The 27,804-nt window shown below is 51.8% G+C and overlaps 1 protein-coding gene across 2 annotated transcripts; it reads left to right on the forward strand.

Moving 5' to 3' along the window:
• On the forward strand, positions 1–27,241 carry FXYD6 (FXYD domain containing ion transport regulator 6). Of its 2 annotated transcripts, none has more exons than XM_033862019.2 (8): positions 1–152; positions 21,459–21,521; positions 22,114–22,152; positions 22,273–22,347; positions 22,958–22,994; positions 23,782–23,831; positions 24,372–24,422; positions 26,011–27,241. In XM_033862019.2, exons 2-7 carry the CDS (start codon positions 21,464–21,466, stop codon positions 24,398–24,400), a joined length of 288 nt encoding a protein of 95 aa, XP_033717910.1. In that variant the 5' UTR covers positions 1–152; positions 21,459–21,463; the 3' UTR covers positions 24,401–24,422; positions 26,011–27,241. The 2 variants fall into 2 exon arrangements, with proteins under 2 accessions (XP_033717910.1, XP_033717908.1); XM_033862017.2 differs by having other exon boundaries at positions 21–152; positions 22,117–22,152.
• Positions 27,242–27,804: the final 563 nt, after the last annotated feature.

Below are 27,804 nucleotides of genomic sequence, written 5' to 3' on the forward strand. Positions count from 1 at the left end.
CTCTCCAACAAGCTCCAACCCTTCCCAGCAGGGGAGGCGGGAAAAAAGCGAAAGCCTCGCCCACAGCCCTGCCCCCAGCCCCGCCGCTCCCAGGCTCCTCTGGACTCCGCGCATCCTCCTGGGATTGTCTCGGAGGGGACCGCGCCGTGCAGGTAAGTGGCTGCGGTCGTGGCAAAGTTGGGTTCTTCTTCCGGAGAGGGAGAGAGGCTGGGGTGGGGACAGATCGCGGGGCGCCGGGATGCTGCCAGGGTTGGTTTGTTTCGGTGGGTGTGAGCGGTCCTCGCCGGGCAGCTGCCGCCTGGGCCGCGGAAACCGGGCAGCGGATGGAAACCCGGAGGCGGTCGTCGGAAGAGAAGAGGGGCTGCCGAGGGGAGGCAGGTCGTGGCGGTGGGAGTGAAGGTGTTCTGGAAAGGGGCTTGCCGCTACCTGGAGCTTGGGGCTACGGTTTTGGGAGAAGGGGAAAGGGCTGCTCTCCGCTGTGTCCAGGGGGTTTTCCTTTGTTACTTGGAAGCTTGGACTCTTTAAGTGGAGTGTGCGGAGGTGAAGAGAGGGAGGGGGCCGGCTGTGTGTGTGCACACATAACCATACAAAATGGAACTTGCTGGCTCGGTGCTTGGGGGACAGGGAGAGCTGGGGCTGGGCAGTGGCCACTGGGAATGGGGGCAGATAAGGAAGGCTGATTCCAGGGCATGGGGCTCATGAGAGTGTCTGCATCAATTTTCCTCTCCTCTCGTCTAACCAGTCCTAGCTTCTTCCAGGGGGCCCTGACCGCCCCCCCCCCATTCCCTCCTTTCCTGGTACCCAGCCCTCTTTCCCCAGCAGGGCTGGCCCTGGCACAGCCTTCCCCATTGTGTCTCTTGGGCTTCCATGGAGACTTGGAAGGGCCGCCCGGGGCTACTGGCGCTCGCTTCTGGGCTCTTACAAGTGGTGGCGGGTAAAGGGAGCACCCGACGGTGGGAGCCGGGAGCAGCCACACTGGAGCAATGGGCCTGGCTAGGCCCCTGCTGCCCACCTCCAGACACGGTGGGCTGTGGCTGCCGGGGCTTCTCGCCACGAATGGGGCCTCTGTCTCCACTTGCTTTGTCTCCTTGGCGTTGTGCTCTCTGGCTGGGCCCAGATTTCCAGGTTTGGAGATGGATCAGTGGGCAGCCCACGTCCTCTGTTGAAGGATCCCTCTGTGAGGGCCCAGTACCCTCATACTGTGTATGTGTGGATATGTATATCTGTTTCCGCAACTTAGCCTTTTTCACGTGACCTGCCCAGTAGTTGCCATAGAAACCCCTCTTCAATTCTCAGCCTCCCTCCTTTTCCTGCCCATTCTTTACCTCCATATCTCCTCCCCTCCCCCCAACATGGTTGCCTAGATACTGGTTATCCCTGACTTCTCAGAGTAGGATACCCTGGAGAGCTAGCTAGCTCCCAGCTCAAAGTGATGTGGCCCCTACCCCATCCAGGCCCCCCAACACACAGTACGCATCACAAACACACCCCAAACATATGCACACTTGCCACACCACCTATACACTCACACACATACCGCACATCCTACTTGCCACACACACTGCATCAACACACCACACACACATATATCATACCACACGTACACCACACAACACGCCGAATACACCATACATATACCACACCACAACACGTCACCCCCAATGCCACACGTACACCCTGTCATCGCACGGTGTGTGCTTTCACACATACCAGCAATAACATCCCATTGCTTCCCCAACACACACGCAGTACTTCTTCGCAGTAGGTCTCTGGCTGGAAGAGAGAGGGCAGTTTCCTAGCTCTGTGCCAAGGAGCATGTAGGGGAAGGCTCAAGAAGGCCAGAAGGAAACACCTCCCCAAGAACCCTGCAGAAGAAGGTGGAGAGGAATGCACTTCCAGATGTCCTCAGAGGGCAGCCCCTCTCCTAGGAGCTAGATGCAAGAGGCTGGGCATGGACCAGAATTTAAATCTCTCCATGGCAGCTTTCTACCTGCCGTGACCCTGAGAAAGCCTGAGGCTCCTGGCCCCTCCTAGGAGGCTGGACTCTGCTGCTGAGGCTTCCTGCCTAGCAGAGGATCAGGCAGCTCTGGGACCAGCAGAAGGCTCTGAGCCTCCCCAGAGGAGGGAGGAAAAGTGTGACTGTGTTTGGAGAGCGGAGAGCGGAGAGCAGAGAGGGCAGGGAGAGGAGACAAAGCCTGGATGGGGGCTGGGAGGAGAGGGGAGCCAGAAAGAGGAGCCAGGTGAGTGTAGAAAGTGTAGGTAGGGTGATGGCAGGGAGGAGGTCCAGGCTATCCTCCCTCCCCCAGGTACACTTTCCTGCTTTCTCCTTGGCTCCGCCAGCCACATCTGTGCATCTAGGAGAGGAAGTGGGTTTGCAGAGGGCTCCTGGATTGCCAGGGCTTTTCTAAGACCTGTCGCTTCTCTAGGGGTCCTCGTGGTAGTCACCGGAGGCAAGGGTCTCCTTCCTGGCCGCCTTGTGATCTCTGGACTGACTTAGGCCCCATTTCATTCAATTATTCAAGGAATTGTTTTAAGTACTTACAATGTGTTCATTGCTAGGGCCATGAGGGTGAGAAGGAAGACACAGTCCCTGACCTCAGAGTCCTAGATTTCTCAGAGCCGGAAGGGGAACATCCAATCAGGACATCACGTAGATGGGGAAACTGAGGCTCGGGGTCACACACCCAGCTGTGGCTGAGGCCTCTGACTCTTTAGCCAGGATTTGTGACCCCCATACTTCCTGTCCCACATCACTTGCCTTCTTTTCTTTATTGCCAGCAATCCTCTGGGGACCAGGATCCCTTTCAAAGTGTGGGTGCCCTAGTGGGTGGGGAGCCTGCTCCATCCTATTTTCTGGGAGAATGTGGCCTGGAGAGGGGCCAGGAGGAGCACTTCCCTAGACCCTGGAAACTCCCCACAGCCATAGGAAAGCCAGCCCACCAGACCCCCCGTAAGTCAGAGCCCAGCCCTGTTGGACCTAGCTGGCTGCCATCTGGGTGGCAGACTGTGCCAGGCAGCCCCCAGGACTCACTGTCTGACAAATCACCCACCAGCTTCTGCCTGAACACCCTGGAGGAAGCAAACCAGTCATGACAGGCACAGCCCCTGGAGGCAGAGAGCCTGTAGCAGAAAGGCTGCGAACTGGAGACAGACCCAGGTTGTAGTCCTGGCTGTGCTCCAGGGGGAAGTGCATTCATGCCACAGATATCCTTTAGGATGCAAACGGGGTTTCTGGCAAAAGTCAGAAATGGTTTAGACTGATCTCAAGCAACTGAAAGCCTCCACGATTTTAGACCTCTGTTTCCACGTCCGTCAGCAGAGGGGCTAGATTTCATGATTTCTAAGGCATTTCTGCCTCCTAATTTTTATAGATTGTACAGTCTTGAAAGAGATCCCTTTTCTCTCCGGGTGCCAAACTGTACTCATGATTTCATAACACAGGGTTGTAGCTGAGCTGAGCAGGAAAGGGGCTGGTCTCCGGTCACTCCGGAGAAGGCCTCCCCTTTCACCCCGTGGGCCAGGAGATGCTGAGGAAGCTCAGACTGGGCTTCTTTCTCTCCGGCTGCAGTAGCTGGTCCCCCTGGACACCATGTGCACCTGGTCTCTTCTGCCAGGATGAAAACTGGGGCTGGGTGGAGTCTTGGGAGATGTGGTCTCTGGAGAGGATGAGGTCCAAGGCCATCATTTGCTGGGTCTATGAATCCTCTGGACGGAGAGCCTTGGACCAGCTGGAGAGCGTGACGGGAGGTGCCGATCAGGGTTTTCTGTCTCTAATGAGAAGCAGGGTGTCTCTGGCCAAGACAAAAGCTTGGGACCAATTTGGCATCATCTTCTCTCCTCTGGAATGGGAAGGAGGAGGGGCCCTCTGACCTGGGAAAGTATGAAGTCAACTTGGAGCTCACACAGGAACACGCTTGTTACAAAGATGCGCGGGGGAGCGGGGCTGGGGCCCTGGGAACCAGGCTGGGACCATGGGAAGGTGGCTGCTGAGCGCAGAAGATCTGATCTGAAGCCAGGGATGAGGGAGGATCTAGTTGGAATGACAGTGCCCCCCATGCAGCTGGAGGGCAAAGCCAGGCCTGGGAAGGGACAAGAGGCGAGGTCTTAAATTCATACAAGCCATCCCTTGAACAAATGTTAACTGAGTCCCTCCCCTATGCCAGGCCCTGTGGGCTTCCCAGGACCCACAGAGCTGTGAGAAAGTCAGATGCTGGTTTCATTCACCGGAGCCCTCCTGCACCGGTAGATCCATCCATTAGCCCTGTCCCTCCCTCTCTCCCCAGCTGACCTTACCCGCACCTCCCCTGGGAAGGCCCTGCAACGTCCTTCTTCAACAAGCAGGGCTCCACGCTTGCTCGTGTGTCGCTCACACTGGCACACACTCTCCCCTTCTCACACATACGTAATCTCCGTACCTAACACACAGGCATGAGCTCACAGGTTCCCGAGCACCCTCTCACCTCACCCCGGTGCAGTCTCTCACCCAGACCATTGTGACCGCCTCTTCCCTTCCACTTTCTCAGCCCCCATCCTTTTACCACTGATCTTGTGGCCCCATATGTCCGACCTCTCCATTGCCCTTTTTTTTTTAATTTTTTAAAAAAATTATTTGTTTTATTTATTTATTCATCTTTGGCTGCATTGGATCCTCGTTGCGGTGTGCGGGCTTCTCACTGCGGTGGCTTCTCTTGTTGCGGAGCACGGGCTCTAGGCACATGGGCTTCAGTAGTTGTGGCATGTGGGCTCAGTAGTTGTGTCTCATGGGCTCCAGAGCGCAGGCTCGGTAGTTGTGGTGCGTGGGGTTAGTTGTTCCGTGGCATGTGGGAGCCTCCGGACCAGGGGTTGAACCCGTGTCCCCCGCACTGGCAGGTGGACTCCCAACCACTGCGCCACCAGGGAAGCCCTCCGTTGCCTATTAATGAGGACAGGTACTTGGCACTGGCCCTCGAGGCTCTCAGGAACTTGGCTGCAGCCATCTCTCCAGACCCCTTCTCCAGATGGTCATCCTGAGCCTTGCACTTCCTACCCTCGGCCTCCACTCAGGCCCTAACAGGAATGAGCTGCCTCACTCCAGCCAGCTGAGTAGCGGGTAGCGGCCTTTGGAGACGCACAGACTTGGGGTGTAATCTGGGTGCTGACGCTTCCTAGTTTTCTTAACTCTTCTAAGCCTCAGTTTTCTTATCTGTCAAATGGGCATGAGGTTTGAGCCAGGGGTAAGCTATGTCAAATGCTTCTTGGTGCCCAGCATATGGTAAACACTCAGTAGATACTAGCTGCTATAATAATAACAATAGTAATAATAATGACACATGGTTATTATTAAAATGACATTATTGTTGTTATAGCATCCTTTGAGGCTTCTCTCCAGTGCTTATTCTTTCAAATAGCTTTTCCTAATTCCAAGTAAACAGACAAGCTTTCCTCTTCCTGGTACCCCTGAAATGCTCGATTGATTCTTCCCTTAGGGTACACGCCTACTGAGCCTTCATTTAGCTACTTATATCCACACCTGCTCCCCATACCCGCTCCCACCTCTTCAAAGGCAAGGTCTGTTTTTTGCCCCAGACAGGGCCTGGCACAGTGTCAGACATGGAGAAAGCCCAGAGAGCATCTGTGAACTGAACATATGTGGGAAAAAGTCCTCACCCACCAGGGCACGGTGAAAGCCCACTTGTCCCTCTAAGCTCTCTCCCACCTGTCACTCCTACCCAGGTACCCACCACACATACCTGAAGGATACATTCCTTTATGTCCATGTGTCATTTCAGTCTGCCTGTTCCTTTGGTAGAGTCTGAAAACTAAGAGTCAGACCCTGTCGGAGGTCTGGAGGTGTTTAAGGGCTGAAGGCGATGGAAGGAAGCTGATTCATCACAGCGTTTTGGTGATTGGGGCTTGACGGAGACCTGGAGAGCTGGCTGGAGGAGGTGGGGGCAGGGGAGCACTGAGAAAGTTTTAAAATTCCTTTAAAATTCCACACAGATCCTCAGGTTGTTCTGGGCTTAGATTGGATTATGACTAAAGGCATAATGATACTGAAGCATCCATTCATTCAGTCATGGGCATTTACTGAGCAGCTACTATGCAAAGTGTTGGAGATTCAGAGATGCCTAGAATGTGCCTCTGCTTCCAAGGAGCTCACAGTCTGATGGGAGAGACGCACATGGTCGTGATGGTCGTACCTGGAGACAGGCATGGGCCTTGGCTCTGTGGGAACTGGGGCAATGAGGCGTGTGGCAGGAGGGAGGAGACAGTGCATTTCCCGAAGCAGAGACAAACAAGGTCGGGTAAACCTCCACGCAGGCGACGGGACCAGGTTGGGCGGGTTTCCAGGTATGCAGGCCCACGGGTCAGGGTGCATCCCCGTGTCATTTCTACCCTCAAGACAACGTGAGCGTAGACAAAGTGCCCTGTAGGTTCAAACGCGCCGCCCAGAGCTGTGCTTTCAGAGGAGGTGGGCTGTTGAGCGGAGGCTGGAAGGGGCAGGGACTGTGGTCTGGCTGTGGGCAGGGTTACTCGGGCCTGGCCCCTGGGCCTCTGGCCGCTGCTCCGAGTTTCTGTTTCTGCCGCTAGGACTGTTCGTCTGGCCTCTCTTGAATGGGCCTTTGTCAGTAGGCTGCCCACCATCCAGACTCCCCGGAACTGGACTGAGATCCCCCGGGGGGCAGGGGCGCGGGCCCCTGGGCTGGCAGGTGGCAGGCATAGTCCCGCTCCCTTACTCACTCTGGACAACTGTATCACCGGCCTGTGCTGGGGTTGGCCGCACAACGCTGCCCTGTGTGCCTGCCTCTGAGGGCTGTTGGGACAAGCCCACAGGGTGATGTCTGGGATGGCGCTGCAAAGACGGTCATAGTCGGTAGCGATGGGGGAGGGGGGAAGCAAGGCCCTCTGACCCTGCTGGTGGGCCAGCTTCAGGTCGCTCCAGGGAATCTTTTTAGAAACCAGGCCTGTGTTTGTGATTTGTGAATTCGGTGTGTCCGCTTCTAGGGAAAGGGTCTTATTTCTTTTTGTGGTCAGGTCTTTTCTTCCTTTGCCTCAGAAGTAATCCCACATTAAAGATAAAGGTGCCTCCGAGTTAAAATAGTAAGTTCTCTGTACGTGATAAAGCAGTTTTGTCCCTCCCATGCCCCCCCTGTGCAGCCGGGTTGGATTGGGTCTGGGCTCACGGAATGGGAAGAGCTTTGAGTCATGGGGCCCAGCGGGCCCAGCCTCCAGCCTCCCAGCTGTGGGTTGCCCTCCTCCCTGAAGGAAGGACGGTGGGGCAGACCCAGGGATGGGGCTACACAAGGGGGCCCTGCCAGGCCTGAGGGCCCTTGTGATGAGAGGGACCTGGTAGGAAAGGGCCACCCTGGTGGGTGTCAGCAGCGATGATGGGGGCCAGAGGCCCGGCCCTGCTTGTAAGGAGGTCCAGCTGCCCTGGGGCAGTGCAGGGAATTCAGTAAAGTGACAGCAGCCACTATGAGCCCCTCGGCCTGTGAGAATGTCACCACCCTCTGCTCTCTCCTGAGTCCCAGGCTTTGAGTTCTCTCTGCTCTTCAGCCCTTCTCTGGAATTTTATAGTTAGGCTATTAAAGAGAATAATTTATGTTTATGCTTATTTGATGAGCGTTTAACATGCAGATCAAGGGAACACATTGCATGTTCCTCTGAAGGGTACAGGTCCATCAGCAACCTCTGGTTGGACCCAAAGCACTTGTTTGAAAAGGCAGCTCTAAAAGCCTTTGCTGGATTTTGGCTCTGGTCTGACCCAGAAGCCCAGCCCCTATCACAGAAACATCAGACACCACCAGCAGAGCACAGGGCTCCACACCGCTTGCCAGGAAGGTGAGCATGTGTGGTTGGGGAGCTGTTTTGTTTTAAAATGAATTAAAAATTTATTAAGTTATTTTTAATAGACTGTTTAAAGAAAAATTTTAGATTTACAGAAAAACAGAACAGCTAGTACAGAGAGTTCCAATATAACCCTCCTGCACAGTTTCCCCGATTAATGTCTTACATTAGTGTGGTACATTTGTTACAGTTGATGAAATAATATTGATATATTATTATTAACTAAAGACCATGCTTTATTCAGATTTCTTTAGTTTTTCCCTAAGGTCCTTTTTCTATTCCAGGACCCCATCCAGTTAACCACATCCCATTTAGTTGTCGTGTCTCCTTAGGGTCCTCTTGGCTCTGACAGTTTCTCAGACTTGCCTTGTTTTTGATGATCTTGAGAGTTTTTGAAGAGGACTGGTCGGGTATATCGCAGGATACCCCTCAATGGGGATTTAGCTGACGTTTTTCTCGTGATAAGACTGGGCTTATGGGTTTGGTGGAGGAGAATCACAAAGGTAAAGTGCAACTTTTATCACATCAGATCAAGGGTACATACCCTCAGTACGATTCATCACTGTCGATGTTGACAGCGCTGGGTTTCCAGTCCCTTTTAGTGCCCCCACTTCAGCAGGGTTCCAGGGCCTGGTGATCAGAGCTGTGCTTTCCACTCCTCGAGACAAACATCGATCTGTCAACCAGCACTCGCTGGCTGTCTGCACCGCCCCAGGTCTTACAAGTTGTGGAGTAGCACAGAGAGCTTCCAGGCAGGAGAACCTTATTAAAGAGAGCATTAAACCAGAATGTGCTGTGTGGCAGATCAGTGCTAATGACAGGTCACAGGCTGGAGAAAGAAAGTCAGCCCGTGGGCTGGAGTGGCAGTTGGACAAAGACAGCATTTTTCAACCTTGGCTACACGTTAGAATGAGTGGAGAGATTCTAAAAATTACTGATGCCTTGGTCCCACCCCCAGAGTTTAGAATTTGATGGGACATAGTTGATCCCCATTATTATTATGAAAAAGCTCTCCATGTGATCCTGAGGTGCAGCCAGAGCTGAGAACTGGAATAAACAGGGGAGGGAAGGGCATTCTAAGTGGAGGGAACAGAATATACAACGGCCTGGAGATCAAAACATGCGTGGCAGGGGATGGGAGTAGACCATCTTAGCTGAAAGTAATGGGAGAAAATACTGAAAGGATAGAAAAGGGATAGACTTAGAGGTATTTATATGCCAGAATAAAAGTTTTGATTTTTAAAAAAATAAATAGAATATGGAAGCACCATGATACACTTGAGTTTGGGAGAGAAGTGATCAGCATACCAGCAGCCCAGGGGCGCAATGATGAGGGTCTGAACTATAGAGCGAGCAACGGGAGAGAAGATGATAGAGATAGCGCAGGAGTCAGCGTGGCTGGGACTTTGCCACCGACACCACGTGGAGTTCGGCAGGCGGGGAGGAAATCCTGTGAACTCAGTTAAGACTGTAAGCTCCGTGAGGCAGGGACTGTGTTGCTGCAGCTCCCCCAGTGATGACTAAGGTCCTGGGCAGCAGTAGGCCGTCAAGAAATGTTTGTTAATTTGGTTACTGGAAGGATAATGATGCCACTCTTTCCAAAATTACACCTTGCTCCAAAATTATCCTCTCTTCTCCACCAATTTCTCCACCTAAGTGCAGGCGGATCTCAGCTCTTTGGAAAGCAATCTGATTAAATAACTCAGGCCGAGATATAAGTAACTGTTAGGAATGTAAGTATTTACCTTTTAAACGAAGCATTTGGTTGAATTAAGCACTCTCTCCTTGGGAGAATCTTGTGGGCGTGGATATATTTTTGAGTAGGGGTGGTCTTTATTTCAATTCTGCACCCTAATCTAATTCTGAACCATACCAGAAGAGAAGGGGATCTGCGGCTTGTCAGTCTGCTCTGAAAGGCTGTCAGTTGCTGGGCTGGTAGTCTGTTGGCATCCCCTGTGAGCTTAGCTCCAATGGACAGGATGCCCTACAACTGGTCTGGGATGCTGTGTAGCTCCCTGCATAAATACACGGATGTTCTGCTAGGCAGAGAGCATCAGGGTGCCCAGTAGCTGCTGTGGGGAGACTGGGGAGGGAGAGAAGAGAGCCCGTGGTGGTGCTGAAGCTCAGCTGGGAGCAACGGGAAGACCTGTGAACAGCTGGGGGCCAGCGATGGCTGAAGGATATGCCAGGCCTCCTCCCGCCTCCTGAGGGGCTCCAGGGTCCCAGCCTTCACATCAGTCGTAGTAGACAGAATAGAGTTGAGCAGGAAACTGTGAAAGGGAAAAAATGACATAATACATGCCAAAGTTAAATAAAGCTATTTACTTTTATTTGGGTTATTCTCTCACACTGGTTTTTCTCCCCTGGCCTGGGTAAGAACACTCCCGTCCAATGAGCCCTGCATGGTCTGGGATCAAGGTCAGCATTTTGATTTCCCTTAGTCCCCATGCATTGCCACATGTGCCAGGGAGGCAGCAAGGAAGAGTGGAAAGGGCCTAGCATGTGGCATCCACAGAATTAGGAGCCGATGCCAGCTGTGCCGTTGTTAGCTGTGGGGCAACATTGTTAGTTGTGAGGCAACTCGGAGCCTCACCTTCTCTAATCTGTTAAATGGCAATGATATCCAACATCGCCTGCAGTTGTGATGTTCCTTTGAGCTAATGCTTGTGACGTTGCCTGGTGAGTCGGGTGTCTTACAGATGTTTGGTGTTATCAACATCACCACCATCACCCTCGTCATCCCCTTCAGCCACCGTGGGCAGGTAGCAGGAGCAGGGTTGGGGGGAGCGTACACAACACCATCGGTCCCCCTCTGTCTTAACGACAGCCACAGGTACACTCGAGGGTCTGGGGCTGTAGGACAAGAGTCTCTGAGCTGATATATCTTGCCTCAACCTCCCTTAAATCCAAGAGGCAGGAGGACCAGGGTGCACAGTATCCCAGTCTAGCAGAAGTCTGCTCGGCCCTGCCCAGCAGGCTGCTTGGACAGCAGAGACCCTGTGTCTTCCACTGGGCAGCTGTCCTACAGTCAGGGAGGGGGATGAAATGTCTTCTCCCAGGAGCTGCAGCTGTCCGTTGACTCTCCTCCCCACGCCCTGCCCAGGGGCATTTTCCCTTCTCTGCTCTTTGGAGCACCCGTGTGACTGGGGCAGGCAGGGTATGGTGGAGGCACACAGGCAGCCAAGGATGGAGGCCCAGCTGGGGCCTCATGGGGAGGGCGACAGCGTGGAGCCTTGCTTGATGTTTCTACAAAGCCGATTTCTTTTCTCAGCAGTCTCCGCCTCTCCTTGCTTTGTCACCGTGTGCATCTCTTGCTCAGTTTCTGCTGGGAGCCCCTCCCCTTGGCCAGCCTCCGTTCTGTCCTGCAGACTCTTCCTTTCTCTTCCCTTTGCCTGCCTGTCTCGCACTTCTCTTTGGGCCCCTCCCCGTTCAGCCGCTCTTCCTCTGGGGTTTCTTTCCTCTTCTGTCTCAGGTCCTGTCTTGCTTCTGTGTCTCTTGGTAGGGGCTCACCCATGTGGCCCCGTCCCTGCTGTCCCAGGCAGATCTGAGCTCCCCACGCCACTTGTTGGTGGCCCTGGGTGATGCAGCCTGTTTTTCTGGAGGCCAGTGGCTCTGGGGAGCCTTTTGCATCTGTAGAGCCCTCCTCTGCCTGCTTCCTCTGCGGGCTGAGGCCTGTCCCCCGCCTGTGTTGGGAAGTGAAAGGGGGCACCCGGGGCCTTTCCCCAGCTGTGTTCTCTGTATCTCTTCCCCATTTCCCAAGAGAAGCTAGATAATAAAGGTGGAAGCTGAGGAAAGAGTTGGGGGGATGGTGATAGAATCAACAGTTGACACTTAAAAAGCAGTTGGTATTTACCATGCAGAGTGCTCGGCTGTGACATGGTATCTCTTCATCGCAAATGACCCAAACAGCACTGCATCTGCCTGGGGGCAAGGCAGGGATTACCGGTTCATAGAGCCGGCCGGCCTGTGGGATGGGCAGAGCAGCGCTGGGCTGAGAACAGATGAGCTGGAGCACGGTCAGCCAGTACCCTGTCCCCATCTCTTCTCCCTGCTTCTCTCCCACGGGCTCTTCACCTGTGAGCTGCTGCCTGACTGCCCCCGCCAGATCCCCCCACCCCCAGATTTCACAGCTTGGCTGCTTTGACCCTTCTTCCCTTGCCTCCGGACGATGTGACAGCCCCTGGGGGAATACCGAAGTCTCAAACCCAGTCCTTTTAGCAACAAGGGAGGGGCTGTGATTGGCAGCCCCCAGTAGACCTGTAGCTTTGGAGTGGGGGAGGAGCTGTCTCCCCTCCAGAGGGGAAGGTGTGGGCAATTAACTGTGCATGCACAGAGGCTGGTTCATCTAATCCTCCCAGCTCCTGAGATGCCTGTTATTGTTCCTGTTTTACAGTTTCAGAAGCAAAGGCTCTGAGAGGTAGAGTGACTTGTTCAAGGCCCCAACGCCACCGGGTGGCAGAGAGGCAGGATGGTGGAGTGGTTCAAAGCGAGGACTCGGTTTGCAGGGCAGAAATAGAGGCACAGATGTAGAGAACAAACGTATGGACACCAAGGGGGGAAAGTGGCGGGGTGGTGGTGGTGGGATGAACTGGGAGATTGGGATTGACATATATACACTAATATGTATAAAATAGATAACTAATAAGAACCTGCTGTATAAAAAAATAAATAAAATAAAATTCAAAAAAAAAAAGCGAGGACTCGGGAGCAAAGACTTTAGACAACTTGCTTAACCTTTGTGTCCTCAGTTTCTCCATCTGTATAATGGGAATGATCAGAGCCATTTCCCAGAACTACTATAAGGATTGAATGAGTTAGTACACGTAAACCACTTAGAACAGTACTTGGCATGCCATGAATGCCTAATAAATATTAGGTATTCTTATCACAGAGCTTCACAGTTTACAAAGAACCTTCACATATATTATCTCACTTGACCTTTGTAATAGCCTTGGAGTGGGCAGGGGAGTTGGCTGATCCCCCACTGCTCCCGACACCATGCTGTCACCTCTGACCTAATCAACAGCATAAATCCCATAATCTGTTACCAAAAAAAATCACCCTCTCCAGTGAACAGCTCTCTGTCCAACAAGGGAATAGAAATTCTCTTTTGGGGGTGAGCTGGCAGGCACTGTCCATGCCGCTGTCTCCTTCTCTCGTGAGTATGTATGAAGCCAACAATGTTAGAGGGCTTGGTTGGTAAATGTTCACCCAGAGGCAGGAACCCCTCTTTGCAGAGTTCATTTGATTCTCTCAGGGGGCTGAGCCTTGCAGCCTAAGCCCGCTGGACTGGGACAGGAGTAAGGAACAGAGTGGCAGTTGCTTGGGAGGTAAGCCCTCTGGGAGCAGCAGGGCAGGTGGCCCATCATGGCCCTTTGCCCTGAGTGGGTGTGAGCCCTCCCCTGGGATGTGGGGCTGGGCGGGCTGGAATCCAGGACTCACAGCAGGAAGATTACCCTTCCTACCCCCAGCAGGGAAGCAGACTGAGCTGGGCAGCAGTTTGGGATCCAGCTCTCACTCCCCAGGGGACTGCTCTTCCTCTGCCTCAATTTGTTTCCCTTTAAAATGGATTTGACGGTAACACATATTTCACAGGCTACTTTTAAAGATTAAATGAGAATGAATACTTAAAGTAGCAGAAATAGCACCTGACCTGTATGCTGTTTATCGTGATTATTATTATCATTTCTTATATCCAATCCAGGCCCCAAGCTAGGCTTCAAATATGGGCTTCCCATCCCAGAGTTTTCATTTCCGCCAGGGAATTCTCCCAAGATGGTGTTCTCATGGAGAGCCCAGGAGCCTGGCAGTGCTTCTCTGCTCCCCGCCTCACTGCCCTCGTCACCCGCATTCCTAGAGGTGCCGTGTCTTCTTTCCTGGCTCCGGCTGGGCTGCCCGAGGGCTCTCGGGCATTGCTCAGCCTTCCCTGCTGCCGTCACTGTGCTCCTCTCCTCCGGCCCTGGCCCGCCCACTGCCCAATCCCAGCAGACCAGAGCAGTAGGCAGGGGCTGGAGGCGTGGGTTCTGGGCCCGGCTCTGCCCCTGACTAGCTGGACGAATTGGCTGCAGCACTCCTCTTGGGGCCCCAGTCTCCTCAAATAAAAAGTAAGAGCTTTCATCTCAGTCATTCGAACTCACTGGCATTCTGTGATTCTAACTCCGTCTGGTAAACCTCAGATCTTGCTTATATCCTATTTATATACAGTGGAATTTTCTTTTCACCAGCTTCTTTGTCGCAAAGGTTTGGATACGTCATAGGCTAAATCATACAATAACGTGTCTAGGGTAACCTGTTAGCCTAAACGTTGGGGCTCGGGCATTCTGTGACCCCATAAAAGGCTCCCTTCTGGCATGTGCTGTCTGGAGAGGGGGCCTCATCTTTCTCTGGGGATCCTGCCAGTACCCAGGCCTTGATGATACCCCTGGGCATGTTTTTGATGGGCTGAACCCAAAGGAAGGCAAGCAGGTGGGATGGAAGGGATGGGAGGTGAGGCCTTGGGGGCTGAGTGAGACGGAGATGAGGATGAGATAATGATGTTCCACTGTAATTTGGAGCCTATACATTTGAAAGGGAGGTCATTTCTGAGTTATTTTCACAATAGAACTGGGTATTCTGATCTACCTCGCTGCTGCGTGTAATCAAAAATAACATAGCCTGATGCTGGATCATCAACTAGTGGCTTCTCTTTCTGAGCAGCTTCTACCCAGCAATTATGTGAAATTATGTGACTCAGATGGAAAGATAATCACCGGAGAAACTCTTCTGATTGCTTTTCTCCTGCACATGCAGAAAAGCAAGTGTGCAGACAGCAGAGAGATCAGGGAGGAAAATTAACATGCATGTGCTATTGCCGCCCAACGTGTCAGCTGTTTACCAATGTAGAGATAAATGAGAGCATGGAAGGGAGCAGAAAAATGAATGGAAAATCAATCCTTTCTCAGGAGATGCTGCCGAGGAAGCAAAATGTGACTGGTTCCATTTTCTACATGGGGAGGATGATCTGAATGATCTAGAGTTCAAGACTCCCCATCTAACAGTGATGATTTCGCCAGAGCCCCCTCCCAGGGAGCCAGGTCCTCAGGCACCCCCAGGTAGGGGGTCCATGACCTCACATGCACAGGAAGCTAAGGTAATATTCCCGAACGTCCTCTCCCAGCTCCACCCAATTCTGCCTTGCTTTTCCGTCCTCCAAAGATCCCTCCCTCCTTGCTTCCATCTACTTCTTAAACTCTGTGGCCTGGAAATGAGATGTACCACTTCTACCACCTCTTAATCTCCCCCTCCCCCTAGCCAGCCCCAGGCAGCCCAGCTTCCTTTCTGGGATAAAGGAATGTGTGGGAACTGGGAGGGTGTAGGACACAGAGGGGCGGCTGTGTGGGAGGGAGGGAAGGCAGAGAGAGAGTCTCTGGTGCATCAGTGAGAGAAAGGCGTTTTGTGTCCCGTCAGAGGCTCTGTATGTGTACATGGCCACTCGACTCGAGGGCAGTGCCAGGGGTACCAGCGGGATTTTAAAAAAATGGGTGTGGGGGTCCAAGAGGCACCCTGAGGAAGCTTGTGCTGAGGTGTGGCCGGTATAGTCCAGGCCTGGGCAGCAGCTTGACCGAGCGAAGTTGGTCCCTTTTCAAATCTGTAACAGTATTTCTTTCAGCTCACTGTAACTTGATCAGGAATGTTTTCTTTAGAATACAAAGACAGGTCTTTACTCTTTAGCCTGGCATTCAAGCTCCTCTAGAGGCTGTCTCCCAAGTGTCTTACCAGAATTCTCACCACCCACACCCTCATGCTTTACACAACCCAATTATTCACTGTTTTGGAAGGTATCTTACTCTAGAAATGGCAAATACTTTGCAGATGGCTGTCACGGCCCCCTCCTGCGCTATGTAGACATTACTAATGGATGAAGGCCCTCTCTCCTGCCCCACTTCATTCAGAATCCTTCTGAGGAAGCCACTAAAGGTGGCCACTTTTTTTGTTTTGTTTTTAATTTATTTTTGGCTGCATTGGGCCTTCGTTGCTGTGCGTGGGCTTTCTGTAGTTGCAGTGAGCGGGGGCTACTCTTCATTGCGGTGTGCGGGCTTCTCATTGCGGTGGCTTCTCTTGTTGCGGAGCACAGGCTCTAGGCACGCGGGCTTCAGTAGTTGTGGCACATGGGCTCAGTAGTTGTGGCTCAGGGGCTCTAGAGCCCAAGCTCAGTAGTTGTGGCTCACGGGCTTAGTTGCTCTGCAGCATGTGGACCAGAGCCCTGGACCAGGGCTCTAACCCATGTTCCCTGCATTGGCAGGCGGATTCTTAAACACTGTGCCACCAGGGAAGCCCAGGTGACCACTACTGAATGAAGTACCTTGAGGTTCCACTTGAACCGAACTTGAACTTGAATACTATTTGTTATCCCCGCTTCCCATTTTCCCTTCTCACTGCCTTTGCTCATGCTCTGTCCTCTGCCAGAATGCCCTTCCTCTTCTCTCTTCTTACCCCTGTCCATCAAAATCCCATCCTGCTTTCAAGGTTCAGCTGGAATGTCAACTCCTCCATGGAAATGTCCCAGGTCTCCTGTTGTATTCCCTGCTCCCCTTTTCCGTGCCCTGCTGGCTGAACCTTGAATGTAGTCTCTGCCTTTTGTGAAGCTCTCTTCACATTTGCTGATACACCAGAGCCCTCTGCTTTCAAACCTTGCCGCCCTGTCCTGTTCACCTGTTTATCCCTTGCAGAACCCGCTATCGTATAACCCCGTCTAGGAATTCAGTGTGTATGTGTGTGGGGGATTAACTTGAATGTGAACATCTATGGAGGTGATTGGGGGGAGCTGAGGGGAAGGTGTAGCAGTGACTAGTGGCCTGGAACCCTTCATATGTGTCCTTCCTACTCCCAGGAGGGGCCCTGCTCGCCTAATAACCCCTCTCCTGGCTAGAAGAAAGTCCCAGCTGCTACTCCTGTTCAAGGGGAGGGGATTACACAAAGGTTTGAATACTAGAAGGTTGGAATTATTGGGGATCACATTAGAGTCTGTCCACCCGAAGGGTGAAATTATAAACAAAAACTGAGTTTACAACTAATAGATCTTCATTAAAGAAAATTCTAAAAGATGTTCTCTGGGAATTAAGAAAATGGCTTGATGGAGGTCTGAGATTCAAAAGGAATCACGAACAAATGAGTTAGTAAATAAGTTGTATTAGTTATCTGTTGCAACATAACAAATTACCGCCAAACTCAGTAGCTTAAAACAACAAACGTTTGTTATCTCACACAGTTTCTGAGGGTCAGGAGTCAGGCAGCAGCCTAGCTGGGTGGTTTTGCTCGAGGTCTTTGATGAGGTTGCACTCAAGCTGGCAGCCAGGGTGGCAGTCAGTGAAGGCTGCAGAACCTGCTTCCAGGCTCACTTCCGTGGTTCGTGGCAGCCTTACTTCCTAGTGGGCTTTTGAACTGCGGCTCTCGGTTCTTTGCCACGTGGGCCTCTCCACAGGGATGCCTGAGCATCCTTAAGACATGGCAGGTAACTTTCCCCAGAGCAAGCGATCCGAGAGAGAGAGAGCAGGAAAAGAAAGCTGTGGTGCCTTTTATATCTAATACTGGAAGTGACATATCAGTTCTGCCATGTATTATGGGTCACACAGACTAACCCTGGTGCACTGTGGAAGGGGAGTATACAAGGATGTGAATACCAGGACGTACTGGGGGCTCGCTTGAAGGCTGGCCACTATACACGTGGGTGAATCTAAACAAATGTTCTTTCCAAGAAATAGAAACACTAGCATCTGTTTCATAGGATTAAGAAAAGAACTGAAAATTGGTACAGTAATAGCATATATATCATGAAGGGGGTGATTTGTATTTTTCAAGAAGAGTATTGTACCTAATAACTATTATACATTTTAACTTTAGACTTTTAAAATCTTTGTTAAGTTGAATACTGTTTTGGTCTGTTCAGAGGCTGCTATAACAGCATACCATAGACTACATGGCTTATAAACGATAGCGATTTATTTCTCACAGATCTGGAGGCTGGGAAGTCCAAGGTCAAGTTGCCAGCAGATTCAGTATCTGACGAGGGCCTGCTTCCTGGTTCATAGACAGCGTCTCCTCACGGACCCCTCACGTGGAAGAAAGGGCAAGAGGGCTTCCTGGGGTCTCTTTTAGAAGAGCACTAATCCCATCACGAGGGCTCCCCCCACTCATGGCCTAATCACCTCCCAAAGGCCTACCTCCACATACCATCTCATTGAGGATTAGGTTTCAACATATGGATTTTGGGAACACAAACATTCAGTCTATAGAAAATACAAATGGTAAAATTCCAAAGGTAACCACTAAAAGACTAGAAATAACTTGTGTAATTTCTCAAGCAGTAGAGGGAGAAAATGAATAAGAAAAAAAAAAAAGTCAAAAGAGAAATACACGTAAGAAAAGTAGGGAAGAACAGATGGTAGAAATCAGACCAAATATGTCAATAGTCACAATAAAGTTGAATGGAGTAAACTTGACAGTTAATAATCAGGTTGAATTTTTAAAAATCTAGCTCTTTTAAGATAGAATGCATAAAGACACAGAAAAGTAGAAAGTAAAATGGAATTTAAGACAGGATCCCTATATAATCCTAAAAGGTCCAACCCACAGGACAATATAACAGTTTTAAACTTTCTGTTACAATATTGTGAGAAACACAGGGATAAATTTATATGTCCTTCCTCACAGTGGCAGACTTTAAAGCACCTATCTCAGTTTTTGGTAGGTCACACAGTCAAACACTGAGAAAATATATAGAAATTTAAATAACACCATTAATAATCTTAATTTAATGGGCATATAGAACTTTCTTCCCAACAATGAAGGAATTACACAGAATATAATTTTTGAAATAAATAACCATATACTAGATCATAAAGCAAGTCTCAGTAAATTTCAAGGTATCTATATCCTACAGACCACATTCTCTGACCACAGTGCACGTGTTAGAAGTCAGTAACAAAGGCAAATTAAAAGTCACTCTACATTGGGACATTTTAAAAACAGGCTTCTTAATGCACAGGTCAAATAAATTATAATGCAAGTCTGAAGTGCTAAGAACTAAACGATAATCAAAAAGCCACATTTCAAAGCTTATATTTGGAGTGAAAGTGGCACTTAGAGGGTTATATAGTCTTTTTATTTATTTATTTATTTAGGGCTGCGTTGGGTCCTCGTTGCTGTGCACGGGCTTTCTCTAGTTGTGGCGAGCAGGGGGTACTCTTTGTTGCGGTGCGTGGACCTCTCATTGCGGTGTCTTCTCTTGTGGAGCACGGGCTCTAGGTGCGCGGTCTTCAGTAGTTGTGGCTCGCAGGCTCTAGAGCACAGGCTCAGTAGTTGTGGCATATGGGTTCAGTTGCTCCATGGCATGTGGGATCTTCCCGGACCAGGGCTCAAACCCGGGTCCCCTGCCTTGGCAGGCGGATTCTTAACCACTGTGCCACCAGGGAAGCCCTGGTTATATAGTCTTAAATGCTGATATTAGAAAACAAGAAAGGCTAAATATTAATGAACTAGGCATCCAACATAAGATAAATCTAAAGCAAAAAACAATAGAATAAACTCAAAGAACCTATAAGGACATGTATTTTATGATACTTTATATGAAATGTCCAGAATAGGCAAGTCCGTAGAGACAGAAAGTAGATTAGTGGTTGTCAGGGACTGGGAGAAAGGCAAAATGGGAAATGACTGCCAGTGGGGACCCGCTTTCTTTTTGAGATGATGAAATGTTTCTTAGTGCTGATGGTTGCAGTTTTCTGAATATACTAAAATCATTGAATCATACATTTTAAAAGGATGAATTTCATGGTATGTGAATGGTATCTTAATTAAAAATTTTTTTTTGAAGAAGAGCAAGGGACTGATTAAAAATATATATTCAGGGTACTGTTTACTTTTGGGAGTAAGGCAGAGGGATGGGTTGGAGGAAAATAGAAGTAAATGTAGCAGTACGTATAAAGTTCTAGTTCTTAAGTTACTTAATGGGTGTTTCCTTTATGTTTCATTACATGTGTGTTATATATATATATATATATTTTTTTAAATTTTATTTATTTATTTATTTACCTATCTTTGGCTGTGCTGGGTCTTCGCCTCTGTGCGAGGGCTTTCTCTAGTTGCGGCGAGTGGGGGCCACTCTTCATCTCGGTGCGCGGGCCTCTCACTGTCGCGGCCTCTCTTGTTGCGGAGCACAGGCTCCAGACGTGCAGGCTCAGTAGTTGTGGCTCACGGGCCCAGTGGCTCTGCGGCACGTTGGATGTTCCCAGACCAGGGCTCGAACCCGTGTCCCCTGCATTGGCAGGCAGACTGTCAACCACTGCGCCAGGGAAGCCCACATATATTTTTGTACATATAAAATGTAATATGAAACTTAAAAGAAATACAAATATTAAATGAAGTAGCACTGAAGGCAAATGACTGCCTTATGAGAAACGCTCCTTGAATTGGGAGTCCAGAGTTCTGGGTCTGTGCCTTGGCCTGACCCTGGATGGAGCTGTTCTGACCTCTGCTGGCTGGGAGGTGAAGGGCAGCTGGGGGCTGCTGGCTGCGGGGCCGGAATGGAATAGGGCGTGAACCGACAGAGCAAGCATGGTCCTGGCCCCTAGACAGTGTGCAGGGCGTTAGGCCGCTGCCAGTCTCACCCCACTAAGAAAGAGGAAGCAGCCTTGGGTTTCGTGTTTCGGGTTTCATTCCCCTTTCCTCTCTGGCTCTTTACCACATTCCTTTAATTAAGCCCAGGAATGAGGTGTGTGTAACTGCACCGAAATCCATCCCTGGGAGGGACCAACCGGCCCTGCCCTCTGCCTCCATCCAGGGGCCACTGACCCCAGAGACCAGGGGCCTGAGCTCACGAGCAGAAGTCTCAGGCCCTTTCTGGGGAAGGAGAGACCAGGGCGCCGATGCTCAGAGAGCATGTCTCCGTGCTCCCTTTGTTTAATCAAACCACCTATCTGGAGGATTATGAACTGAAGTCTACAGGAAGAGTTGACCTGGGCACTCTGGAGGAGAGAGCGTGAGGGGTACCTTGATGGAGAGCTGTCAGCATTTCAGAGTTTACTCTAAAGAGTCCAGGAAACAGCAGGCCTTCCTCCCCAACCCCTGGCTTACCTGCCCCATTTAATCTGATAGAAAGAAGAACTTCCGCCAGTGGGTCTCAGCTGTAGGGAACCAGGCCAGAAAGTCCCAGACATCTTAATGAGCTAGAGATGGCCACATCTCTAGGTGGCCCAGAGAGGAGGACACAGGTGATGTGATGTCCCAAGCCCTTGGGGTTTTATGACTTTGGCACCAGAGAGGCAGCCGGGCAGAGGCATTCCTGAGCTGCGTTGGGATCCAGACTGCGCTACTCGCTACCATGAGTGCCCTTTCACCTCCTTAACCTCAGCCTCTTCACCTGCGAAATGGGTTAGTCACAGTGCCTGCTAGTTGAACTGATTCTGTTGTAATTGAACTCATGCGTGCAGAGCACTCTGTAAGGAGTCTATAAACGTCAGCTGCTTTGGCTCTGTTGTCTGACCTCACACCGTGTGGAGAGAGCTCAGAGTCGGGGTGGGAATCCAACTGGGGCCCTGAGGGTTGGAGTGGGGAGTCTCCTACCCAGAGAGTCATTTTCCTCCCTCCGTCCCCAGACGCCATGGAGGTGGTGTTGCTCTACCTGTGCGGCCTGCTGGCCCCGGCGGTCCTGGCCAATGGTAAGTACCCCTTTCTGGTGGAAGGTCCAGGCCCTTTGGGACACTAGGGTTGGGGGGCTCTCAGGTTCTACATGTCTGACCAGCTGTCCCGCCTTTAGTCAGCAAAGAAAGTCCTGGAAGGCAGCAGCTAACACAGCCCCTATTCCAGCCTGCCCACCTCTCCCCATGGGCTCCAGCCCTCAAGCCCACCAGGTCCCTGTAGACTTTTAACCAGAACTTTGGGAGTCAGCCTTGTACATCAGTCTCTAGATTGTGCAAGTCACGTGTCCTTCCGTGGTCTTAGTTTCCCCACCTATAACAAGAGGAAAATAGACCCTGCCTTTTGATGGTGACATAAGGTACAAAGGAGCAATAAATGTGGATGCTGTGAATGCAGACTGATTGGTGCTCTGAGCTGCACCTGCCTTTGGCTTCTAGGCTGGCCCTGGCAGGCAGGCCCACCCTTCCGTGCTTCTCTGGGCATCTCTGCTTCGTGGGCCCTGTTTCCCAGGAATTCCTTTGTGGGGAGTGAGGCCTGTGAGACAGGGTAGGATATTTGGGAATCAGGATGTGTAGCTGTCTCCCCCTTGACCACACCTGTTTGTTTTTCTAGCAGCTGAGCAGGAGAAAGAAAAGGACCCTTTTCATTATGGTGAGCAGGGACAGTGACCCTGGGTGGGGAGGGGGAGGCACAGCCCCGTCCAGGGGAGGGATGGACACGTTCTCCCTGGCCCTTCCCCTCTTTCATCTCTCACTCTTGTTCCTCTGGCAGACTACCAGACCCTGAGGATCGGGGGATTGGTGTTTGCTGTGGTCCTCTTCTCGGTGGGGATCCTGCTTATCCTAAGTAAGTTTGTTTGTTCCTTTGTTCACTCTAAGGGCAATGTCTGCAGCTGTGAAGTGAGTGGGGAACGGTGTAAGAGACTGGCGGTTCTCTTTTCTGGAGAGGGAAGGAGCCTGTCTGTCTTCCTAGTTACCTCCAGGGCCTAGTACACTGCTGGGCACATAATAGGTGCTCAGTGAAACAGTGAAGAATGAACAAAATAAGTGCTCGATGAAAACAAGCACAGATACGAAGGGGCGGAGGTGGCTGTCCCCCTGCTGTCCCCATCAGGGCGCGAGTGGGGGAGTCACAGGAGAGGAGACAGGGGCTGTCTTTAGAGTGCTCCAAGGGGTATGCCCCTGCGTGTGTTTCCCCTCGTGAGCATGGGCTGCGTGGAGCTGTCTGCGTTTACATGGTCAAGCAGACAGTGGTGCTGTAGCCATCCAAACTGCTGACGGTTGAACCTTGGCCGCCGAAGAGCCCTGCTCCAACCAGGGATCGCCGCATGCAGCTGTGCAAACCGTGCAGTGCCCAGGAGTCGGGGCTGCTGTTCGCACAGTCTCACAGATTCACTGGGCAGCCCTGCTGTGGCTAAGCCAGGACATTGACCTTGGATGGTTTCTTTGCTTTTCAGGTCGTAGATGCAAGTGCGGTTTTAACCAGAAGCCGCGGTAAGGATGCCATGGCTGTGGACATGTGGGGTGATGACGCTAAGAGGGGACAGGGAGGGGCCTGTGGTGTGTGACCCCAAATGAGTGTGCTTTTGGATTCTTGTCTCAGAAACAGGCTGTGTGTGTTGGGGTAGAGGTGGAAGTTTTGAGGATTGTCAGACAGTCTTTGGGGCAGAGGAGAGGTCAGAACATCAAGGGTTAGCCCATCCTTCTTTTTTCTGATGTATGTGTGGGGTGGGGGAAGGGGGAGAAGATGCTGGATCCTTGTCTGGAGGCCCTTGAGTTGGGCTTGGGAGAAGGGAAGCAGAGGGCCTCCGGGCCTCTCCTGAGATCTGTCTCCTCTCTTCAGGACTTGTGACACTGCCCTGTGGTCACCTGCTCATGAGGTTCTTTGAGCTTTGTGGAATGTTGGGCTTCCTTTCGCCCACCCTCTACCTCCACCTAAGGGCACAACCCATTAGTCCACCATGGTAACCCAGGGCAGCGCTGGACCTCAGGAGTCCAAAGTCTGTGGCAGGACACAACCCAAGACCCCATGCAGCCCTAGGCCATCTCTTCCCAGTACTTAGCTCTCTCAGGGGCCGACATTGAAGGGTGCCTGTAAGCTCCCCTGACTACATCCCCTTTGGCCCTGGCCTCCCCCGCCCCATGAACCCCATGGTGGGGAATGATCCACTATGACTTGGAGGAGAAGGATCCTAGGGCCCTGCCCCAGCAAGGTGAGTGGCGATGCTCTCTGGGTTTGCCCTGGAGACCTCTGACGGGCTTGCATTTCATCCTCTTGCAGGGCTCCAGGGGACGAGGAGGCCCAGGTGGAGAACCTCGTCACTGCAAATGGTGAGTGTCAGGACCACCCGCCCAGGTGGGATGGAGGGAATGGGCAAGGGTTCTCCTACAGCTTGAGGGTCGGGGACGGTTGCCAGGTGCCGTCGTCTCTTGAGAGCTGGCCGGTCAGACGTGCTTGCATAGTGCCAGAGTGGGGGGGTCCCCGGGGCTCTGCTGTGCATCGCTCCCTCCCCTCCACCAACAGGCTGCTGCTCCTGACGGCTGCTGTTTACAGGGAATCTTAGTGTTTGACATGATACAAAGTGCTTCACTTCTCATTTAATGGGCGCACAGCCCCTCGGGGTAGGCGTCGTTCTCCACATTTTACAACCAAGGGACTCAGAAAAGTTAAGGAACGTGCCAGGTTCTCTAACAAGCGAATAACAGGACAAGGATCTGCCCCAGGCCTGTCTGACTCGAAATCCACATGAGTCACTTTTGCTGTGCGGGTCAGGTTCCCCCCAGAGACAGGCACAGTCACGGCTGCGGCAGGGGGTGGCCCGCTGGGGTGAGGGGTTCATGCACTACCCTCCATTCTGGTTCTCTTTCCAGCAACGGAGCCCCAGAAAGCAGAGAACTGAAGTGCAGCCCTCAGGCACAAAGGTAAGATGCTGTCTGCCTGCAACTTCCTGTCACCATCACCGTTCTGACTGAAGTCCGGCCGAGGAGTCATCAGGGAAGAACTGGGCTAGCTCTTGCAACGCGCCCAGCTTTTATTATGAGCTGTGCTCTCAGGAGGCTCATGTCTGAAGGGTGATGAGACAGACGGATTGAAACCTCCCAGGTGTACCACACACACACAGAATGAGCAGTCGGGAAATAGAGCTTCCGTAGCAACCCAGCGGTCAAGTTGATAGGGTGCCATCCTAGCTACCACGTGGGCATGACTTGGGAGAGAATTAGTCAGTGAAATACTCCTAATGTCAAAGTAGCATAAAGACAATGGCTTTCAGTGATGATTCAGAGAGTACCTTCAGGCCGCTTTTTAAAGTTAACATTTTAGTCTTAAACTTTCCAACCCTACGTAAAAGTAGGGAGAATAGTATATGACCCCCCCCATACCAGCATTATCAGTTCTTGACGTTTAGGGGCGCTGTTTTTAGTTCTATTTAGTATCCGTTTCCATTGTTCATTATATCAACAGTAATGCAGGAAAGTAATAAATGCTTTACAGTTTTCAAAATGCTGCCACAAACACAAACTCACTCAAGCCTGCCGGAAGATGTAAGAAGGACAGGTGGGGTTTAGCCCCATTTTACAGATGAAGAAACTGAGGTCAGACAGAGTAGCCATACATATAGTAAGTAACCGTCTGGAACTCGAGCTCAGGGCTTTGTAGTTGAGTGCTGCATCTCACTACACCCCTCTGCTCCTGCCCGTCTCCCTTTATAACATACCCTGGAATATACTGGGGCGTGGCGGGGATCAGTCTTCTATCAGCTCACTTCTGCCTTTTTTTCCACACAAGCAAGGGATATACTTTATCCTAAATCGTAAGTTGAAGGAGATTTCTGGATGTAAAATGCCTGACACACCAGCTTTTACCATCACGGTAATAACACAGGGTACTTGTGGAGCATTTGAATTCTTTCCTAAGGGTGGGCAGAGTGGGGCTCATTACCTCCTGTCTTCTAGCTGGGCCTCGGGAAGGTTAAAGATGCCTCAGTTTGACGTAGATCCAATCCAGGAGGCAGGCATCCCAGCTGCAGCTCGGTGTTCTGTCTATGTCATGGCAGCTGGCAGCTCGGAATCTGGGGAGCGGTGTGGGAAGGCTCCAGGGAGAGCGCCTTGAGCCAGCAGTTGTCTTTTTTTTTTTTTTTTTTTTTACTAGAACTTCCTCGGAAACCCTGTTTTCCTGAGTCTCAGGACTGTGAGCGATTCTTGGAGGTGTCCTGAGATAGAAATCCCGGGTTTAACAATTTCCTTTCCACATCTACCAGGTTCCATCCCCCTGAGAGAGCCCTTCTCCTGAGCTCCACCCCCTCCTCCACCTTCATCTCCTGGCCCTGCTTCTCAGGCTCATCCTCCTTGATTTGCTGAGAACAAGGCACTCAGAGTGGGTCTCATCTTGGGAGTTTCCGTGGGCAGAGGGTCTGTCCTAATTAATGGCTGGGAGACGAGCAGGTAAAGAGTTTTGAAAGGAAGCCAGAGTTTCGTTTTAATTTAAATTCTCTCTCACTTCAACCTCCAGAACCTGAAGGCAGCTGCTTGAACCTTTAGATGCAAATTCTGATGCTTAAGAAAACCGGCCACTTCAGCAACAGATCTTTCCCCAGGAGAAGCCAAGAACTTGTGTGTCCCCCACCCTCTCCCCAACCCCTCGACACCTGTCCTCAACTTGATGATGCAACCCCGGCCTCCCTGCAGCCTGTGGTCTCGTCCCCCTCCTGTGACATGTGTCTGTGTGTATGTGTCTGTCTGATGATGTGGTCTTTGTGGCTGCTTGTTCGTGGATGACATTGTATCTTAGTGAACCTGGCCCCACTTTCCTGGGCAGGAGCTGAGCCATGTGGCTGTCAGCTCGTCTCTGCTCTCCATGGCCCCATCACCTTGCACTCCCGGGAGTCTGCTTTGTCCCTAAGAAGCCAGTTCCTTCTCTTGATTTACGGGTGGATGGAGGGGTTGGGCACGGGCGGAGTCTCCGATTGGCTTGGGACTTGGGAAGGTTTACATCACCTTCGTGATCCTTCTACATGGCCCGTCTTCACTCCTTTTATAAGAACCTTGCTTCCATATTTGTCCCTGGACCAAGTCTGTTCTGAGGTCTCTCGGCAGTGGGAGGTTCCCAGCAAGGAGCTGATGAGCCCGCTTTGCCCTGGGGCAGCTACACCCCTTCCCTGGTGCCCATCTGCCCCACCTTACTCCGCCCCTGGGGAACGTGCCCCTTGCATATCTTCTCAGCAATAACCCCGTGGGCTCTGGAACCCCACCCCCTTCTCCAGCCTTTCCTGCTCCCAAGATGCCCATCTATAGCCCAGCTCGTCTGGACTCAGACTCCTGTCCCTGGACTGAGGCTCTGTCAGGTGATGGCTGAAGGGGTGCATTCAGCTGGGGCCGGTGCTCTGGGGAGGGGCAGCTGGGAGAGCAGGGGTCCTTTGCTTCTCTGTCCACATCCCACTGGCCAGGCAGCAGCGGGGGCTCCTGCACCCTCTGCTCGCCTGTCACCGGCCAGAACGGCAAGTGCAGCGGCTGTGCTGCGGGTTAGGGATCCGGCAGGGCTCCGCACAGCCCTGCTGCAGGGGGAACAGCACGAGGTCGAAGCTGGTGAAGAGAGTGGAAAATCAGACCCCGCCCCTCCCGCTCATCGTGTTCTCGTGGAAACTAACCAAACCGTGCCGCTGTGACCAGGACTGCTGTTCTCTGTGTCGTGATCTCTCCTCAACAACGACGAAAAGGAATAAAATACCACTTGTTTCCTAGTGGCTCCGAGGTGCTTTCCTTTCTGTGAAAGAACTTGAGTATTTGTAGGGTCTGTGGTGCTTGAAGGGCTAAAGGGACCGTGTCCTCGGTCAGAGGGAGGAGGTGGCAGCTGCAGGGCCAGCTGGGAGGTGTTTTATTTCCGGGGGTGGGTTTATTTCCGCTGCTTGACCACTTAGCTCCTCCCCTGTTTCTCCTCGTGCCTCCCCTTCCTCTCCCCTCCTTTACCCACACCCCTCCTCCTCACCCCTTCCTCCCCCTGCTTCTGCCCCCGGTCAGTGGGTTCAGGCTCCACCCCATAGCTGGACCTGTGCCTCCCACATGCCCTGGAGAGAAGGGAATCACGGTGGCTTGACCGAGGGCTTGCTGGCCTGGAAGGAAAGGTTCTCACCTGTCCCTTTGGTCAAGTCTGGGGCCACTACCTAAGGACCTGGCAAAGAGGGGTGTGGGTGGGTTACTTGGGGTATGATCAAAGCCCTTTTACCCTTTCATCTTTCTCTAAACCCAAATACCCCCTCCTCTGTGAAGCCTTCTTGGACTTAAGGTAGATGAGTCCCTTCTTTCTATG

This window comes from Tursiops truncatus, chromosome 8 (genome assembly GCF_011762595.2).
Source record: "Tursiops truncatus isolate mTurTru1 chromosome 8, mTurTru1.mat.Y, whole genome shotgun sequence".
Taxonomy (NCBI): Eukaryota; Metazoa; Chordata; class Mammalia; order Artiodactyla; family Delphinidae; genus Tursiops; species Tursiops truncatus.